Genomic DNA, 15,182 nt, shown 5'->3' with positions numbered 1-15,182 from the left:
GAAAAGTCATAAGCTTGGTCTGTAGGGAAGTGATGAAACCTCCTTTAACACGTCACACAGCCGCTCCAGACTCCATCATCTTTTATTTCATGTTTTTTTTTTTTTTTTACAGTTCCATTCACACAGAATAATACATAAAAATCTAAAAACACAAACACAAACAGGATACCATGTGATGGACTGGGTTCCCGGGTGTCTGCAGGAGCACTGGTGTGTTCAGAGCAGACATGGATGGAAACTAAACCTTATAGCGAATCTACAACTCAACCACAGGAGAGTTTCATGCTTTAAATAAAGAGGATTGAATGAATATGAAGCACATTTAGAAGCTTGCATATTTTTTTAAAAGTTTAAAAGTGTTAATAAGTTCCTGAACTTCCTCTAATAGATCCGTTTTGGGCTAACCACCACATTTTAAATATCTTTTTTCTCAAATAAGGATTCAGTAAAGAAGCTTTAACCAGTGCCGGCCCAAGCCTCCTGGGGGCCCTAAGCAGAATTTGATTTAAGGCCCCCCCCTCCCACCATCAACGATCCTAGAACATTATTGACACAAATGTCACACTATAATGTCATAGTGAATATTATAAACAAATACAGTGAGGTTATGTAGTAATACAAAGTAAATAAATGATACATAGAATTTTTCACTCTTTTATTAAAATGTCTGAATACAAACTGTCACAAAACATATTAAATTAGTTGCAAATGTGCATTAAATGTGCAATTTTTTAAATAAACCAAAAAACACAAACATTAATATAATCAAAAAATAGATTTTTAAATAATGCAAGAAAAAAAAGAGAAAAAAAGGAAAAAAGAAAAGGAAAGCAAACATAAGACAGCAAGCGTTCAACATTTTTACTACCTAATCCATAAAAAAAGTGAAACAAAAAAAGTTCAGCTGACTTTACAGGCTAGTTTTAACCTCTTGAAAGCGCTTTAAGGTTACAATCACCCAACTGATATTTTCCTTTTATTCATTTATATTATATTTGCCTCTCATGAAATCCTGCAAATGAGAACCTTTGTTTAGGAAAACACTTTGTAATTAAATACTATATACCGGTTAAACTGAGCTTCACTATTATCTTACAGTTTGCTTTTAGTTTGTAAACAAGAATGATTGAGTTTAAAGGAAAAGTCCGGTCAGCAAGGAATAATCAATGGATCATTATTTATACCTAAAACTTATACGTTTGCGGTGATGAATTTAGCGTTAATCAGTAAAAAAACAAACAAACAATAATTTTCATCACGATCACTGAGTCTGGGGGCGGCCATTTTTGCCCAAATATAGTAACCCCTCCCTCCTGCCATCTTCCAGCAGTGACGTCACGGTGCGGTAAGCCTAGCGCCATTCTCCCCGCTTTACAAGCTAAATCAATGGGAACTACTAGACACATCTGCAATCAACAACAATTATTGAAGATTTCCAGAGGACTTCACCATTGAAATTCACCAGAGCTATAGTGAAACTGACAATGCCCACGTGCATGGCAGCTGGATGTTGGAATACATCGGGTAAATAAAGAGTTATTTCACCTTTCTGATTCCTGATCCTCCACGGACGGGTTGGTCGTTGGATCGTCAACTCGAAGAGGGAGGATTTGCCATCGAACTTCTGGCCAGAGAAAAAACCCGTAATATGTAGCCAACATTTGGAAGAAGAATGTTTTCAGGATGACTTGGATAATAGCGCGTTGTGACAAACACCAGATACAGCACTGGGACTTGATCAGTGGTGTCAAAAGTACTCACATTTGTTACTTAAGTAGAAGTATAAATACTGCAGTTCAGAAACACTCTGGTAAAAGTTGAAGTATCAACTTCACCTCTTTATTTAAGTAATAATATGTTCTACAAAAACTGCTTAAAGTATAAAGTAACCTTTAAAAAAACAGCCAGATGCCACTAGATGAATTGAAAGTTAAATTTTTCGACTATTTTGAAAAATTCTTTGAGACACCCTAATTATATATATCGTATAAAAGTGTGTAATATCAAACTGTTCCTATAGTCACTCTATTACAGATGGAGTAATGTAACTAAAGTAATTTCTCCCTGGGATTATTAAAGTATTTCTGATTCCTCATTGATGGGACAGGTGTTGTGAATGAAACGGTGCCCAGCTTGAAAGAGCTCCGGTGTGTCGCTGAATGTGTGCATTGATGACTGAAAGACATCTGCCTCCATTTATCTGTTTACTACAGTCTGTTGAATTCATGTTAATGTGGATTTAAAGACATTGAAAGGGGGGGACCCCCATGCAGTACCTTCGTGGACCCCTTGTTGATGACCTCACAGTTTGAAGAACACCTGCTTGCTTCTGATGATTTCCTTTAGCTAACCAATGAGTGTTTGCGTTCTATGACTCATCCAATGACACTAGTTTTCACTAGATGTGGATGGAGCCAATGATCTGCATTGGATGGCACACGTGACGGGAAATAAAGATTTATAAACATTAAACCGAAGTCAAGAGTAACGAGTAACCTTTGTCTTAAAATCGAAGGAATAGAAAGTACAGATACTTGTGTAGAAGTCAGAATGAGGGAGAAAAATAATTAAAGGAGTAAAGTATAGATACCTAAAAAGTGTACTTAAGTAAAGTAATGAAGTATTTGTACTTCGTTACTTGACACCTCTGGACTTGATCAACAGCTGATACTGCACCGTGACGTCACGAACCGGTAGGTGGCAGTAGTGTTCTTTGACAAACATGGATGCCTCCAGTAAAACACATTCTAATGAAATTAAAAACACTTATCATTTATTGAACAGTATTTAATAGTTTCATAGTTAAAGTAATTTCAGAAGTTTGAATTCTGAATCTTAGTGAAGTTTTCCTTTAAAATCTGGTCTTTTTTATCAGGATGGAAATGTTTGGAAGCATAAATCACACATTTATAGACTTTGGATCCAGGACGGAAAACAGAAAGGATCAAAAGTGTAAAGGTGCAAATTCAACATTTAATAAAACATGATAAAATATGAATGAAAATGTGTTTAGAACTGTTCCAAGGACAATATCCTGAGGGGGAAAACGAGTCAACCTTTATTTCCTAATTGAATCCAAGCATCAGACTGTGGTTGCAGGTCGGTCTCTTCCAGTCGGTGAAGTTCGGTTCCACCAGTGACCACAAGGCGCCATATTAGACAGAACTCTGGGAAGTGGAACGGCTCTTTAGGCGCTGCTGTTCGGACCCTCCATGCGGCCTCCCTCTGACCGACAGGCTGCTGGGTGAACCTTCAGGGCTCAGCGGGCAGAGCTGGGAGCTTTCCGCCGTCCTTCACTAGACTCCTCTCCCACAGATGACTTCCATAACTCAGAGAAGTTCGGGCCTCGTGCAGAGGCGCACCGAAGCCTCGCGCACCGCCGCCGACAAAGAGCGAGAGCTCGGCCGAGAGGAGCAGGATGCCGCGCGGGGAGAGGAGCCGGACCGAGACGACAGCGGAGACTCCAAAGAAACGCGGCTCACCTTAATGGAGGAGGTGCTGCTGTTGGGCCTGAAGGACCGAGAGGTGAGCCGGGGCGGAACGAAGCGGAGCTCCAGCTGCTCTGGTTCCCGTTATCTGAGCTGCTAGCTAGCGCGCTATGCTAACTGAAGCTAACAGAAGCAGCATCAGGCCTTCTGCCTGCAGACCTCAGATGTGGTTTGTTTACATCAGGAGTTGCTAATCAGCTGGAAATGTGACGCATTTGCGCCTGATAATTACATTTAATCCTGCGTTTAAGGTTTAATAAACCTTACAGGACAGATTATGGAGTCACAGAGTAATTAAATGACAGAATTAAATGCAGTTTTCTGAAATAAAATGAAAAAAATATGTTCATAACTTAAACTAATAAGCAACAAACCGCTCGTCTTACACTGCAAAAAAGTAAATCTAAGTAAGTCAATTTTTCTTTTAAAAAGTGCATTTTTTTCTTAAATTAAGTTGGTAAGTGAGACACTTAGCCATTGGAACAAGACAATTTACATTTAAAATAAGAAAAAAGCAACAACAAATGCAGTCTCTTATTTCAAGTGCAAAATATCGAATTATCTTAATTTAAGGGCATTGGCCGATCATCTTATTTTCCTACTCATATTAAGGGTAAATACACTTATTTTAAGACATTTTTACTTATTTTTAGAACATTTTTGCAGTGTAGGCAAACAGCCACCATACCGTTCACAGTATATTATTATGTAGTTATAACAGCTGTTAGAAAATATACTTTACCTTCATTTCTATTTATTTAGTAACATTATTTTAATTTGTCATCTCATTTAAGGGAAAACAGCACAAAATGTATTTTTATATGTACATCAATTCAGGCTTCAAGGGTTAATCCAGCTTAACTTCAAATATTTCTGGAAGCTTTCTCAGCTGCTGCACTTAACTAACAAATATAGGCTTTTAAACATTGACAGTCGGATTTCTAAAGGTTTTGATCTGTTTTTTTTTACGCAAAGGTTTGCTGAAAAGTGATAATGTTCAGTGGAAATTGAAAATGTTTAGAGTTGGCTGTTTGATCGCACTGACAGTGCTTTAGTTCCTCAGTCCAAAGACCCAAAGTTAGTTTATTAACTGATACCATCAGTCAACTATATATATTAGTTTATATTTGACAGAAAAACAATTGTGCAAATGAACAGATTAGACAAGGAAATGATCAAGGCAACAAAAACAGTTAAAGTTCAAATAAAATGCATAAAACTCTCAGCTTGAACAGAAATTGATGCTCTGTTAGACTTGAATGCAATGAAATAAAGATCAACAGAGTGTCTCAAACTGCTACGAGGTTTAAGGACAGAAACTACAAAGGTCCAGTCAGCTCTGAATTAAAGTTTGCTCTAAGAACATCTTGGAGAACGTAGTCGGTTAAGCAAAGGTCTGCTGTGTAATCCTGGGAGTTGACATCAGTCAGGATCCATGGTTCTGACATTTAGAAACTTTGGAAACAGTCAGTAAATTCAACCTTGAAACAAACAGGAAGTTAGGAAGGGAAAACAAAGTTTATATTTATTTATATTTAAAACAACTTATCCATCCACCTATTTTCTGTCACGCTCAGCCCTGCTGGGGTGGCGAGGGGTGCTGGTTAGGGGTGTAAATCACATCCATCATGGCGATTCGATTCAGTATCGATTTCCTGACCCAACGATTCGATTATTTTCGATACTCAAGAATACACCTCGATTCGATTAATCGATTAATCGGTTAAAAATTTTTTTTATTATTATTATTTTTTTACACCTTACAGGCTAAACAAAGTTTCAAGTTTGAACTAAATCAATGAAAGCTGTAATATCATTATGCATTTTCTTTAGAAACAACAGCAAATAACAGAAGTAGAAAAGTTGCATCAAAAAATACTGCAAAAATACTGCACAATATCAGTGGAATGAGTTCAATGCAATACCTCGGCTCCAGAGAAACTGTCCAACATATTTTTTTAGAATGTAATAAATATACTCAGGAAAGAGAGATGTTGCGTAGAGAGTTAGACAGGAATAAAAATAAACTAGATATAAGGGAATTGTTTCAAAGGTCATCTGGGGATGTAGTTTTTGGGAGTATTTTTATTTTTCTAAGAAGAACGGGTATTTTAGGGAGAATATAATAGTTTGTATGGTCCATACTCCATTCTGGAAGGTGGCGGTAATGCACCTATAAGTTGTTTGCCAACCGCCATTAAAAAAAAGAAGAAGAAGAAGGCTCCAGAGTGACGACGTCACCGCCCCCTTGAGAGACGCTCCGCTGCACCTCTCCCAGATTGTAGCTGACCGCAAACAGTGCTGCAGACAGGAGGCCGGCTTGTTTTGTTTTTATGACCGAAATTGCGGAAAACAACTCGTGAAGTTTGACCCGCTAGAAGAGCGAGGTGCACGAGAACGCTGGGACCCTTTTTCCAGCTGGATCTCCGCTCTTTTTGGCCCTCATGTCCCTCCGTCGTCGGACTAAACTCGCCCCCACTTCCTCACCGCCTCGGCCGTATCTAGACCCACAGTGTGTAGCTCAGACCACACTTCAATACTGAGCATAATTTAAAAATGTCTGTGTCAAGCTCACTACAACACACTGCTGTAAGAGTATAACCAGGAAGCGAGGTAGGAGGGCAAAATAGGTTTAGCGCCACCGCAGCACGGGAGGGAGAATTACGCCCAGGAGCAAATGGATAAAAATAGACCGGAGGAAAAAAAAAACATGAATCGATTCTCTTGAGGACGTATCGATGCATCGATACAAAACGATTATTATTTACACCCCTAGTGCTGGTGCATATCTCCAGCTGTCTACAGATGAGAGGCGAGGTCCTCCCTGGACAGATCTCCAGTCCATCACAGGGAAACACAGAGACAAACAACCATTCACACTCACACCTAAGGAGAATTTAGAGAAGCTAATTAACCTAACAGTCATGTTTTTAGACTGCGGGAGGAAGCTTGAGTACCCAGGGAGAACCCACGCATGCTCAGGGAGAACATGCAAACTCCATGCAGAAAGACCCCGGGCTGGGAATCGAACCCAGAACCTTCTTGCGGAAAGGCACTAGTGCCACTGAGCAGCCAATATGAGATCAATTAACTTGTGCCTAAAACCCAAATACAGACCTAACTGGGACTATAGTGAAGCGTTATGCTGCTGCTACGTATAATCTCTACTCTATGCAAGTCTGTTTCTGCACAGAAAACACAAAGTGAAGATTTTAAATCATCCAGGATTATGTTTGATGATGATCCTGTGATTCTAAAGGTCTGACAGAACCATGATCCCTGCCTCAGTTCTCTGCATGGTCAGAACCTTCAGTAGCAAGAGGTGGGCTTATAGGGAACTTCATCCAACCTTGGATCATTTGGACTCCATTTTTTAGAATAATCATGAAACAGTCAAAGACTGGAGGAGAATAAAAGTGGGCTCAGCTGTTTAGAGTGTCCGACCGTGTGAATCTTTATGAATCATCCGTCTCAGAGCAGGTCGGTATAGTGGCGACTCAGGTCCCCCCTCCCAATCCATAAAGGTTTCCCACTTGAATCCCAGAGCTGCTGGTTGGACCGGAGGTCAGCCGATCAGGGTCAGCGTGACGCTTCCAGGCGCCGTTTGTGTAAAACAGACAGTATGTTTGCAGAGCAAAAAGATTTCTCAGGTTAAACTGCCTTCATGCGCTGAGGATCTTTACTGAATAAACAGGAAGTGGACCAAACAATGAACCCACAAGGCGTTCAGGATGAGATCACCATCATCCTCTGGCTCTACTGCGGCAAAAAGATCCGGTTCTTAGCTGCCTCTGGGCCGTCAGTGGTCCAGGTTAAAGTCCGCACTTCCTGTTGTAATGTCCTCACACCTGGACTGTGGCTCTGTTTCCACGGCGCAGGGCTACACGTCGTTCTGGAACGACTGCATATCGTCGGGCCTGCGGGGGTGCATGCTGATCGAACTGGGCCTAAGAGGACGCCTTCAGCTGGAGCCGTGTGGCGTCAGGAGGAAAAGTCTGCTGGCCAGAAAGGTAGAAGCCACTGGTCTGTGGGGAAACTTGGGTCTGTTTCTTCCTCCTTTGACCTCCTGTTTGTGTTCTGGTTTAAATTCCCAGGTTCTTTGCCGCTCCGACGCTCCGACAGGTGATGTTCTTCTGGATGAGGCTCTGAAGCACATCAAGGAGACCCCGACCCCAGAGACGGTGCAGAGCTGGATAGAACTGCTCAGTGGTGGGTTCACCCATCTTCAAACTTCTTTTCTCCTCACGTAGATCAAGCAGGCTTTTAGTAAGGAATATTTATTTTTAGTAAGGAATATTTATGTATTTAGTGAGGAAAATGTAAAATGTAGACTCTCTGAAATGCTGTTTTCTGCTTTTTGAGGTTGAATGCAGCTAACTTTTTGTCTACGTTCCAACACTACTTTTGTCCTGATTATGGGAAGTATGTGCGATTGTCTAGAAGTGGAAATTTCACAAGGAAGACATGAGATCATTTTTAGCTACAATATTATGTTTCATAGGTAAATTCAAACAATCAGAAAGTCCAAAGCTACGCTCACACTGTGTGTTGAGCATCAACAAAGCACCTGGTGCTTCATTGTTGATGCTTTTACACATTAAGGTCAGACGCACCTTAAGAGCATCTTAACCTCCTTAACCCTTTATGGGACCATTTTTTTATCACTTGCATACCCCTTGCAAAAGGACTTTTCGCCCCGTCCCTCGGTGAGCTCTAGAAGCACAAGATCTATATCCAGCCATTCAGCAAAGATTCTAGCCTCGTGAGACCATCCTGATCTTGCGAGCTTTCAGGGTTTGACTCGCAGATCAGTCTGGAGACTCTCCGTTGAAGAAAATTTGGAGCCGTTCACCAAACGAACGTCCAATCAGCGTTGGCTTTTAGGCGGGTTGAGGTGTGACGCAACGAGAAGCGCGACAGTTCAGTCTAAAGAACATGGCGGCTTCAGCCGATGAAACTAGCGTTAGCGTGGCTATCGAGCAAGTTTTGTCGGAATTACAGAGTATTTTTTCACTGAAAGAAAAGGAAAACACTGCTCTGGAGGCTTTTCTCAGAGGAAAAGATGTTTTTGCTCTTCTCCCGACTGGTTTCACCAAGAGTTTGATCTATCAATTGGCTCCTCTTTGTCGTCGCTCTGTTAGTACGTCATATGCTTCGTTGATCTGATTGATTTATTTGGCCCGTCTATCACCAACGTAGGTCAATCAGCTAACCAGTATTTTCGCCCCTTCCCAAAATTACTTCAACGGAAGGTTTCCAGATGGATATGCAGAGCAAATCCATCTGGCGGAGTCGGGTTACAAAGATACTGCTACTTGGCTGTACATCTTATTTTGGCTTTTGACCAATTAGATGAGCCATTGAATGATATTTTACCTACTGTAAATTAAGTAAAAAAGGTAAAAAGTTAATTGAAAAGTTAAAAAGTAAAGTTAAAAGTAAGAGCCGGTATCAGCATTAATGCCTTAAAGGTTATGTTGTACCAAAGAAAATGTGTTTCTCATATACCCAGTTTACACTACCCTTGAAAAAAACGTGCCGAGACTGGTCCGAGCTCAGTAACTGAGATAACTTATAGTGTGTAAATGGAAAGCAAACTGAACTGAACCGAGCTAACTGCAGACTAGTTCCAGAGGTGGGCTCGGCTCGGTTTTTCCCTGGATCCGTTCTCTGATAACAAGAGCGCATGAGCAGAACGCGTCATCTCCGTCTGGCTGCACATCGCGATTCCCACTCCATTCCAGTAGTTGGCGGTAATGCCCCTCCAGAAGTTGCTTGCCAACCAACACAAAACAGAAGAAGAAGAACAGCTATAAACATCCACGAAAGGTTGCCGTCTTCGCCTGACCCTCCGCAAACACCGAAGTACAGCAATAATAATCAAGCATAACTTTCTGAATGTGACGGGCGCCACCATTTATATGTGCTTGATTCCCTCCTTCTTCGTCTTCTTACTCCTTCAATACTGGCAATAATACGGCAGATCGTCACTAGGAGTCGAGGAACCGAGATAGCGTGATGTGTAAACGGTCGTCAGAACCGAGCTCGGAGCGGTCTCGGCATGGATCGGTTTTTCAAGGGTAGTGTAAATGAGGTATTAGTCTCAGAGTGTTTTTCATGAATTTCTCATAGAAGCACTTTTGTTATTTTCCTAATATATTCGGGCAAGTTGGCGTTTCTTGTTATTACATTGACATTAATTTTTGCCATCAAAATTAATTGATTATTTTAATAATAAAATAATAGTATCTAACTTTCCTATAAAAGGTTAAGCGCGTCCAGTAAAGTGCGGCTTTGCTATATTTGCTGAGATCAGTGGGTAAAAAATAGTTTTAATATATTTTTAAGTGAGAAGGTCCAGCTAAAAAAATTTAATCTGCGCAGTCAGTTCATCTAGATTACCATCCTGCCTTCAGTTCTTTTTTTTCTGTCGGAGACGCGCTGACCCCCACTTTTGTTTCCAAGTTTGAAGACGTTTCTCTTCTTTTCCATGAAGCTTTTTCATTTCAAAATGTCAGAAATAATGTCGAGTTCCAGGTTTTATACAGTAGCCCAACAAAGCCTTGTTTTTGTGTTTGGCTACTTTATAAAACCGCAAACTTGGAAACAAAGTCCAGTGGATTGTTTTTTAGCTTTTTTTGGATGACTATGGTACACTCACCGGCCACTTTATTAGGTACCCCATGCTAGTAACGGGTTGGACCCCCTTTTGCCTTCAGAACTGCCTCAATTCTTCGTGGCATAGATTCAACAAGGTGCTGGAAGCAATCCTCAGGGAGTTTGGTCCATATTGACATGATGGCATCACACAGTTGCCGCAGATTTGTCGGCTGCACATCCATGATGCGAATCTCCCGTTCCACCACATCCCAAAGATGCTCTATTGGATTGAGATCTGGTGACTGTGGAGGCCATTTGAGTACAGTGACCTCATTGTCATGTTCAAGAAACCAGTCTGAGATGATCCCAGCTTTATGACATGGCGCATTATCCTGCTGAAAGTAGCCATCAGAAGTTGGGTACATTGTGGTCATAAAGGGATGGACATGGTCAGTAACAATACCCAGGTAGGCTTTGGCGTTGCAACAATGCTCAATTGGTACCAAGGGGCCCAAAGGGTGCCAAGAAAATATTCCCCACACCATGACACCACCACCACCAGCCTGAACCGTTGATACAAGGCAGGATGGAGCCATGCTTTCATGTTGTAGACGCCAAATTCTGACCCTACCATCCGAATGTCGCAGCAGAAATCGAGACTCGTCAGACCAGGCAACGTTTTTCCAATCTTCTATTGTCCAATTACGATGAGCTTGTGCAAATTGTAGCCTCAGTTTCCTGTTCTTAGCTGAAAGGAGTGGCACCCGGTGTGGTCTTCTGCTGCTGTAGCCCATCTGCCTCAAAGTTCCACGTACTGTGCGTTCAGAGATGCTCTTCTGCCCACCTTGGTTGTAACGCGTGGTTATTTGAGCCACTGTTGCCCTTCTATCAGCTCCAACCAGTCTGGCCATTCTCCTCTGACCTCTGGCATCAACAAGGCATTTCCGCCCACAGAACTGCCGCTCACTGGATGTTTTTTCTTTTTCGGACCATTCTCTGTAAACCCTAGAGATGGTTGTGCGTGAAAATCCCAGTAGATCAGCAGTTTCTGAAATACTCAGACCAGCCCTTCTGGCACCAACAATCATGCCACGTTCAAAGTCACTCAAATCACCTTTCTTCCCCATACTGATGCTCGCTTTGAACTGCAGGAGATTGTCTTGACCATGTCTACATGCCTAAATGCACTGAGTTGCCGCCATGTGATTGGCTGCTTAGAAATTAAGTGTTAACGAGCAGTTGGACAGGTGTACCTAATAAAGTGGCTGGTGAGTGCATATTGGTCCTGTTGATACTGTCTCACTGAATACTGACACCTGCTGGACATTTGAAGACACTACAAGTATGAAGATAGATTTGTTTCTTTATTATTCAATCAAAAAAAAAGTTGCTTAAATCAAAAAATATATTTTCAATTAAAAAATTATTCACTTCAATGAAAAAAAAAAACTTTTCAATCAAAGAAAAAAAGTATTTGAATGCAGAAAAATATTTCAGACTCAAAAAAATACATTTGAAGACTGCTTTTCTTTGATTGAAAATGTTTTATTTGATAGAAGTGCAGTCTTTTTTGTTTAAAGCAACTTTTTTAATTGAAGTAACAATGTTTTTTGATTGGACCATATCATGGGTAGGACATTTGTGTCTTTATTATTCAATCAAAAAAGAAGTTGCTTCAAACAAACAAACAACAGAATCAAGGAAAAAAGTAAGTTCAATGAAAAGATAAACGTTTTCAATCATAGAAAATAGTTTTTGAATTTAAATAAAATATTTGAGACTCAAAAAATTGCATTTGAACACTTTTTTTTATTGTTGAAAATGTTCTCTTGGTTGAAGGGATCTATTTAGTGTTTGGGCGATACATGGGTAGGACATTTGTGTCTTAGTCATTCAATTCCCAAAAAGTTGTTTCAGTCACAAAAAAGAAAAAAAAATTAATCCAAGAAAAAACAAAAAAATAAAAATAAATAAATTACCCTAATAGATTTTTTTTTGTTTTTTTTTTTAAGTGAAAAAAAATTGAAGTTAAAACTGTTTTATTTAAATCAAATTTTTTTTTGAAGTGCAAAAAGTTTTGAAGTTCAATTTTTTTTTGATTGAATAATTTTGACACAAACGTTCCGCAGTGGGCGAATATATTTTGCATTCAAATACTTTTTTTTCTTTGATTGAAAAGTTTTTTTTCATTGAAGTGAAGATTTTTCTAATTGAAAATATATTTTTTGATTGAAGCAACCTTTTTTTTATTGAATAATAAAGAAACAAATCTACCTTCATAGTACAAGCAGCTTATTTGACAGACTAAACTGAATCAATTCGATGACCCAGTACAATTATATAATTTAAGTTATTGTTGGATATATTGTATTATTTCATATCTACTTTTAAATTGAAATTTTTTAGATACAGCTAATACATAATGTGAACATATATCATAACATAAAAATGTGAATGAGGATTCTTGTGGACTAGGACTAAATATATTTTAAAACTACAGTAAAACAATTTGAAATTAAATTTAGTTCTGATGAGATAATTAATAACTTAAGAAAAACAGGATGACAAACTGAGAAAATTAAAACAAAAATGCTCCCTTTGTCTTGAGGCTGCTCCATAATCCTTTATCATTTTGATAATAAACGGCCAAAGAATAGTTTTTTTTTTTTTATCTGTCTCGTTGACAGATATTATTTTTAAACACAGTTTAGTGCGTCAGTCCTTTAGAAACAACTCCTGTATTTGTTCACGTGAAGGTCTTAAAGGGACACTATGCAACATTTTTCAGTTAATTAATGTGTTCCATAACGTTATGGATGATTAAATGATTCATTTCAGGTTGAACAAAGGTTTTCTCGGCCGCCCTGGTGGTCTGTGGGGGAAATACCGCACTTGCAACTGCAGGAGCACCGACCCGCACCCACAGGCTCAGAAGTCTCGTGAGAGTCAGTCTTGCTTTACGGCGAGAACTGCTACACGCCCCCAGTTAAAAGCATTCTCGTTGCTAGCACAGTGGCAATCTTTGTGCAGTTATGCTACGTTCACGCAGCAAAAGCAGCAAAATCGCGTCTGCTGCTTCATTTTTGCTGCTTGTACCAGTTAGTTCTGACTCGGCTAAAGCAGCTTTGCTGCTCTGGCTGTGCGGTGCAAAAGTGTGTCTGAGGCGCATTGGGCGGAGCTTCACTATCCTTTCTCTGCCTTGCAGCTATATTTGCTGTGATCAGTGGGAATAAAGTAGTTTTAATATGTGTTTAAGTGAGAAAATACACCTGAAAACGTAATCAGTGCCGTCAGTTCATTCAGATTATTATCCTGCCTTCAATATTTTTTCTGTCGGAGCCGCTCAGACCCCCACATACCAGCGGGGCGCCGACAGTATGGATCCCTTCATCAGCAGCGGTTCACCGCGGCAGCTGGTAGGTGTTTTTCATCTAAATAATCCAAACTGCATATTCTGCCGGCAGATTTCTGCATTTTAAGTTAATTTAGGCGTCAATAAACTGTTTAAGAGCAGTGATCATCAGCGCTGTGTCTCTCTCCCTGCGTTAAACGCACCCGACGCGCTGCTTCAGCTGCTCAGACGTGCTGCGCCTGGTGCTCAAAACGCGCCGCTGGACCTTTTGCTGCGCCTTGACGCGCGTCAACCATTGACTTTGCATGTAAACTCGCTGCTTCTGTCGCGCCAGCTACGTCCAGTGTGAACGCAGCATTAGTCATTCGCTGCTAAGCTCAAAACAACCGCGCCTGGCTTGACGGAGAAACCAGGAGAACAGCTGAGCAAATTTACGACAGTGCACTTTTACTTTCGCCCTCTGGAGGGAGCCTCACTGGAAAATCAACACCGGTTGCATTGTGTACCTTTAAAACAAGACGCGCACCGATACAGTGTTATGCTCTATGTACGCGACGCATAAAGAACGTTTCGTCAGATATATTATGTCATAATTTATTTGCTCGGAACTGATTCAAGTTGATCTTAAAGCCGTATGTTCAGAAAAGAAGCTTGAGGCAGAGAAGAATCGAGAGAATAGGAAAATTATTTCTAAGTGCATTAAAAAGCATTAAATTAAAGTTGCTCATTCCTGTATAAAACATAAAAAAATCCAAACACCTTTGTTGTTGTTTTCCCCCTTATGTCTCATTTTCTGTCATAACTCTCCTCTGCAGGAGAGACGTGGAACCCGTTGAAGCTCCACTACCAGCTGAGGAACGTCCGTGAGCGTCTGGCCAAGAACCTGGTGGAGAAAGGCGTCCTGACCACAGAGAAGCAGAACTTCCTGTTGTTTGACATGACCACTCATCCCCTGACCAACAGCAACATCAAGCAACGCCTCATCAAGAAGGTCCAGGAAGCCGTTCTGGAGAAGTGGGTGAACGACCCCCATCGGATGGACAAGCGGCTGCTCGCCCTCATCTTCTTAGCCCATTCGTCCGACGTTCTGGAGAACGCCTTCGCCCCACTAATAGACGACCAGTACGACCTGGCGATGAAGAGAGTGCGGCAGCTGCTGGAGCTGGAGCCTGAGGTTGAGAGTATGAAGACCAACACTAATGAGATGTTATGGGCCGTGGTGGCGGCCTTCACTAAATGAGACCCGGGGGCTTCCGCTGGGACGAACTGGTTCTCATGGACCCATCAGGTCCCAGTTTGCTAAACATCTGAGCTCCTCCAGGAAGTAGAATTAAGACGCTGACTGATTAGTAGATTTTGTTTTCTGTGAACAAAACCGTTTTTTCTGAGTGCAGGGACCAGCGCTGCGGCGTACGGACTAACCCGTGTTAGAGCGAGACCAAATTATGACAAACTGTATGCAAAGTTCATGTTTTCTCTGGTGTCATATCAACAAGGCTGATGATCCAGACTCTGTGTTCTGTCCTTGTGTCGCTGCGTTACTAAGCTGGTTCCTGGTTCAGAGGAACTGCTCCACACAAGAAGTCCAGAATAACGAAGAGCCTTTTCTTACGTGAGAAATTTGGTATTAGAATCTCAAACAAGGTGAAAGGTCTTTGGAAAAGGTTCGGCGCAGATAGTCTGCAGCTAGAAGATGCATCCTGGGCTAACTGGGTCTACCGACTGGATCTGGTTCAGCCAAC

General features: G+C 40.9%; 1 protein-coding gene across 1 annotated transcript; it reads left to right on the top strand.

Annotated features, from left to right (window-relative positions):
- Positions 1–3,195: 3,195 nt before the first annotated feature.
- LOC119789947 (Golgi phosphoprotein 3) lies at positions 3,196–14,950 on the top strand. The gene is made up of 4 exons (XM_038295204.1): positions 3,196–3,525; positions 7,367–7,498; positions 7,583–7,697; positions 14,256–14,950. The coding sequence occupies exons 1-4, from the start codon at positions 3,316–3,318 to the stop codon at positions 14,678–14,680; spliced, it is 882 nt and encodes a 293-aa protein (XP_038151132.1). The 5' UTR covers positions 3,196–3,315; the 3' UTR covers positions 14,681–14,950.
- The last annotated feature ends 232 nt before the right edge of the window (positions 14,951–15,182 follow it).

The sequence above is a fragment of the Cyprinodon tularosa genome, unplaced genomic scaffold, assembly GCF_016077235.1.
Source record: "Cyprinodon tularosa strain WSP-4 unplaced genomic scaffold, ASM1607723v1 ctg351, whole genome shotgun sequence".
Lineage (NCBI taxonomy): Eukaryota > Metazoa > Chordata > Actinopteri > Cyprinodontiformes > Cyprinodontidae > Cyprinodon > Cyprinodon tularosa.
This window is presented reverse-complemented; position numbering and strand designations above follow the sequence as displayed.

Excerpts from the sequence above, each read along its gene's own strand:
- LOC119789947 (XM_038295204.1), top strand. The coding sequence starts at position 3,316 with ATGACTTCCATAACTCAGAGAAGTTCGGGCCTCGTGCAGAGGCGCACC. Across the intron at positions 3,526-7,366 it reads TGGGCCTGAAGGACCGAGAG|GGCTACACGTCGTTCTGGAA; the intron begins GTGAGCCGGGGC and ends TCCACGGCGCAG. Across the intron at positions 7,499-7,582 it reads AAAGTCTGCTGGCCAGAAAG|GTTCTTTGCCGCTCCGACGC; the intron begins GTAGAAGCCACT and ends TTAAATTCCCAG.